The sequence below is a fragment of the Culicoides brevitarsis genome, chromosome 3 (genome assembly GCF_036172545.1).
Source record: "Culicoides brevitarsis isolate CSIRO-B50_1 chromosome 3, AGI_CSIRO_Cbre_v1, whole genome shotgun sequence".
Taxonomy (NCBI): domain Eukaryota; kingdom Metazoa; phylum Arthropoda; class Insecta; order Diptera; family Ceratopogonidae; genus Culicoides; species Culicoides brevitarsis.
Window position 1 is genome coordinate 20200541 of NC_087087.1, and position 5422 is coordinate 20205962.

A 5422-nucleotide genomic window follows, 5' to 3' on the forward strand; every position below is an offset into this window, starting at 1 on the left:
TTTTGACAGTTTTGTTACATGTTAATTGAATAATTGAAATAATATTTTTTAAGATGCTTTTTACGTTTGAAGAGCGCAACTTTTTAATAAAACATGAAAGTATAATTTTTAAATGAAGTTGGAACAAGTAAAACATTAAAATCAAGAAGATGCAATGTAGCTTTAACTCATCACAAATGTTATCTGTATTTTAGCGCATTTGGTCTAAAATTCTTTTACATAAAGTTTTTCCAAGTCGTGACATTGGTGATAAAAAAAATTAAAATAATGTTACAAGTAATAATTCTATGAACGATCGATTATATTTCTGTAGCGCACCAACGATCAAATTTTCCTTTAAATTTATTTGATTGATCAAACTCTTTAAACTTGATATTTTTTATGACAAAATTTGCCGACGGCTTATCTTTTCTTATCTTGAATTATTCGTGTATCCCTTAAAAAGAAAACTAGTCAAATATTTAAGGTATCTATTAAAAAAAAACAACTTTACCTACTTTTGATCTAAATTATCTTTCATAAATTAGGGTAGGTCGAAATCAAATTATGAATAAAAACAATTGACGATAAAATCGATAATATTAAAGATAATAAATATTTAGTCACATAGGTACATTTTTAGATGTAAGTCAATTTTTAATCTTATCTACAATAAAAAAAAAAGTGATAAACAAGGAAGTGATTTACTTATTATTCGTCATTCAATGTGAAATTTGGTTTTAAAATTTAAGATTCATGGTTTTCATCAGATTTTTTTGATAATTTAAAACAAAATTTTACTCAGTGTCACTTTGTGAGTGGATTTCTTTGTTAAAATTTTATAAATTTGTAAGTTAAAGTACATTCAAATATACACGCGTTTAATAATGATCACGATAGTTGTAGTACCGCTGCTTCTTGAATTGAATTTTATGAATTTATTTTATGTACTTCGTGACTGCATACATGCGGTAGCAAATTGTGATAGTTTATTGGAGAAAACATTGCATCTTATTGTTTTTTTTTATAGAGAATAAATATTTTTTATAGCTTTAAAAGGTATTTTTCACACTTGCTTGATGATGAATGGTCTAACTGAATTAAAAAGATGGTCAAGTAACGTGTTATTTTTGTTGGTAAAATGTACTTACAGTTAATTATTTTTTTTTTTTGTATCTTTTTTTCATATTTTATTCGAAAGATGATGAATAGAATTGTTGTGTAAAAAACATAGCGTGCATTATACTTTGACAGCCGCTTCTTCTTGTCTCGTTAGTTATAATTGTAGTTTTTATTATATTTATTTTATGCTAATGGATATTGATGTCACAAGCTGGTCGTACCTGCTGGCGCATGATAACCTATACTCTGATAGTATGACTCCTGATTGAGTGCAGGATGCGAGTTAGGCAGAGGACTGAGGGCATTGTAGCTGGCATATTGACTCATATCGTACATTTTAAGGTCTGCTTTTGATTCGGTGGGCAATAGACGAGTTATGGAAAATGGATGACTAGATGGTGTGTAACCGGATGGCTCCTGCTTTAAATGTTGGTGCATTGAGTGATACTCACTTAGCAACGACGGATGACATCTATTGACCATAGCCGATAATTCCTCTGCTTGTTGCAATTGCTGATGGTGATGATGATGGTGTGAGCCACCACCATGCTGTGTATGAGATTGTTGAGCTAAACATAAGTCTGCAGTAGCATGTAACATTGCTAGTGTATCTGCATCCTTACCGTGCGAATTCAGCATGCCATGTGTATCATGTCCATTCTTGTGATCTCTATGATGATCGTCATGCATATGATCCTTTTTTCCAGGACTTATGGCATCCATACTGTGTGATGGACTTTTATGCAATGAACGTATTACTTCTTTTTTCTCATCCTTGAATCGTTTTTGGCGTCTCAAGTAACATCCATTTTCAAACATGTTTCCCGAATCGGGATGCAGAGTCCAAAAGGAACCCTTTCCAGGCTTGTCTGGCGTACGAGGAACCTTTACGAAACAATCATTGAAACTTAGAGAGTGCCTAATGGAATTCTGCCACCGTTGTTGATTTTGACGATAGAAGGGAAACAGATCCATGATAAATTGATAAATCTCCGCCAATGTTAACATTTTATGTGGATTATTTTGAATTGCCATTGTAATTAATGATATATATGAGTATGGTGGTTTCGCATGTGTATAACTACGTCGATATGTTGTGGGTTTTTCGGCACGTACCCGTTGCATGACGGCCGAATTTGGTGAACCGCCGTCTCCCAACTCCCTACTATTAGCCATCGACGAATATCCACCCATGGATGTCAAATTAGCACCCATACTGCCACCCATACATGATCCCATATTTCCCAGAGGAGATCCCATCGATCCATAACCGATTGGAGTAGATGACATGCAATTATTCGACATGGAATTCATGGCAGCAGCAGCACTCATGCTGCCCATTCCCGCAGCTGATACTGCACTAAGTGAGCCAAAGTTATTTGACTGCGGTGAAACGGAAGCCATGGCGGACATTCCCATTGAATTCATGCTATATGTAGGCGTCATTGGACTTATATTACCTGCACCTGCCATTGATACTGCCGCACTTGAAGCAGAAATTGAAGTTTCAGGATATAATTTTTGCATTTTTATATTATGATCATTCATTGTCATTTTTTTCCGAAATATCTCTTTTTATTTTTTTTTTCAATTATTTTTTTGATGTTGTTTATTTTTTTTAAATTGATTTTTTTTTTAATTTTTATGTCACTTTAATATTTTCATTGTTCTTGTAAATTTTTCTTTACCGTAAGTAAAAATAAATTATGCAGTTTTAAAAGTTAGCATAAATATCTTAATTCAATATTTTCTATATCAATGTTCTTATATCAATATTTTGTTAGATAATTATTATTGTTTTGTTAAAAGGATACACTCTTCACTTTTTTTTATATTATTATGGTGTAGTACTAGATATTGTTAATATTGACTCGTTGCAGGCAACTCAAACAATGATGTTGTTTTGCTGATTGAAAAAACAAATATGTTGTATCTACTAGTGTGTAGCTCGATGGCGATGGCGAAGATCCAAAATTTTCTCTTTATACCGTGTGACTACGTATAAAAGGACGATCCACTCTTCACTCGTAGGCTCTCCATTTATCGATGTGCCTGTAGCTTGTGTGGGTTTTTCTATGTGGAAAATGATGTTCTACACTAATATAATTTTATCCTGTCATACGGTAAATGTGTGACGTAGATAAATGTGCGCGCGCTTTCGCAGCTTTCGTAAATTCTATAAAAATATTACTCTCAAGCGACTTTCTTGATAAATGTTGAAAATATGTATATTTAATTTTCGCAAATATTTTTTAACGAAAAAGAATATCACTTTTTTATATTATTTTTCACGTACTCACACTTTTATTATTTATTATTTTTTTTTTTACTGTAATATGTTTTCTTTACTTTTGTTATTTTTAATATTTATATATTTATTATCATCATTATTGTTAGTATGACAATATTATAAAACAAGACCAACAAAAAATTCGCTTTTTTGTCTGCAGCGTTCAATAATAAGATGTGACTGTTTGCAGAGGGGAATAAATACTATTTGGTTTTTAAAAACTACATGTTCAAGTGCCATCTCAAAAGTTGTTCCATACTGAAATTCACAACACTTTCTGTGTCATACAAACACAAGCACACTCAAATATGATGTTTGTTGGCTCAACGAATAGAAGCAGTGCCATGAATTTGAAAATTAAAGGGGACAACAAAATGGAATGAAACGTATAGCGTACCGGTATTTGTACTCGAAAGGTTACCATGACTGCTGTTTGCACAGAGAAAGATTTTGTGAAAATCTTGAGAAGAGAGGAAAAAAATATTCAAAAGTCAATTTATTTGAATTATCTTCAAAATATTCCGGTTGTCGAGTTCAACAGCAAAGCCAGAGCTCCACTGGAACCGGACGCGGCCACAGGTTGCGGATAGGGGAACGGCCCACAGATATGTGGGCTAGCTGCGAATACATTGAATAAGCAGTCGCGGACAAAGAGTGGCTTCTTCCTCAGGATGTGAGAAGCTCAAGGGTGCCTGGCGACTTTTTTCAATGTAAAACTCGCAGTCTAATGATAGGAGAAGTGTCAGTGGCGACTACTAACGTGTTTAAGCCAAGATGTTAAGCGATCCGTGCTGATGGCTGAATGGTAGGTCACTAAAACCTATCTCAACGGAGCCTAACGATACCAGGGGACCTCGAGTCGTAACCACCTGAACCGCGGAGGTCGGGGGAAGCCTCTGCGGGGATCCTTTGTTAAACCCCTTGCAGCCCAACTTACAAGGACAGGAAAGGACTGTGCAGCAGATGGTCCGAATTCGAGCGAGAAGAACAACCGATGGACACTGAAAAGCCAAAGGCGGACGTCTGTCTAGGTTCAGAAGGTAATGCCGGAGGATCAAAGGCGGGCAACTGCCTAGGTCCGGAATTCAACTTCAGGAAAGAAACCCTGACCGGCAGCTCTGGGGCAGCGAAGAAACGCTACAAGCGTTTTGGGCCCTAGGTTTTAGTGCCAAAGAAACTAGGGAAAAGTGCACTGCGCCCTATAAAGTCAACGAAAGGCCGTCTGAGATGCCAGATAGGCAGGGAAGCAAAAGGAGTCGCCCAGATTCCTCAATTACCCCGCGTGCTGATAAATGGGCCAAGACAAGCTCAGTTGCCCTCCCAAAAAGAACAGGCCCCAAACCATCGTACAGGGACATGGCGGTCTCATTCAAAGTGATCACAAAGGATCCGGTTGGCGTCGAAGTGCAGGAGATGAGCCCTGGCTGCAGGAGCAAAAAGTAAAGAAAGTAAAAAGTAAAAAAATAGTTCGGAAAATATCACAATTTTCTCCATTTCAAGCGAGATGGTAACATTTTTGACAATACGTATGAATGAAATATGTAGGATTGTGAATGAAACAAATCTAACCAATAGGTGGCAAGCAGTCTCAAAGGCGGTACTAAGTGAATAAATCGATAAATGATGTTCAACGATGTCTGTTTATCAAGCGGCTGCATTTTCTATCTCTTTTTTTCTCACGTAGCTTTCTATTTTCCCTCGGTTCTCTTATCTGACTGTAAATTCATACTTACTGTTTAAAAACTGATAAATGATTTTCTGTTCTTATTTTATTTTCCCTGTGATGTGCTTGTGATGTGTGAATCCCTGCATGACTATCGCATAAATGACAAATGACAAAGTTCCGTGTGTTAGTTTCTTCCGAATCAAAGTACATGTTTTGTTCACTCTAGTTGATGTTTAAAAAAACAATATGAAAACAGACAAAAGAGTGGAAATAGAAAGAAGACAGTTAGATTTTATTTTCTGATATCTCGACATGAGTATTTTTCAATGCCTTCCTACCGATACATGCGTTCTAAACCAGTGCAC

The 5422-nt window shown here is 35.6% G+C and overlaps 1 protein-coding gene across 1 annotated transcript; it reads right to left on the reverse strand.

The window, feature by feature from the left end:
* Positions 1-789: 789 nt before the first annotated feature.
* On the reverse strand, positions 790-2688 carry LOC134834565 (protein fork head). The gene has a single exon (XM_063849289.1). It carries the CDS (start codon positions 2653-2655, stop codon positions 1306-1308), a length of 1350 nt encoding a protein of 449 aa, XP_063705359.1. The 5' UTR covers positions 2656-2688; the 3' UTR covers positions 790-1305.
* Between the last annotated feature and the right edge of the window lie 2734 nt (positions 2689-5422).

Excerpts from the sequence above, each read along its gene's own strand:
- LOC134834565 (XM_063849289.1), bottom strand. The coding sequence starts at position 2,655 with ATGACAATGAATGATCATAATATAAAAATGCAAAAATTATATCCTGAA.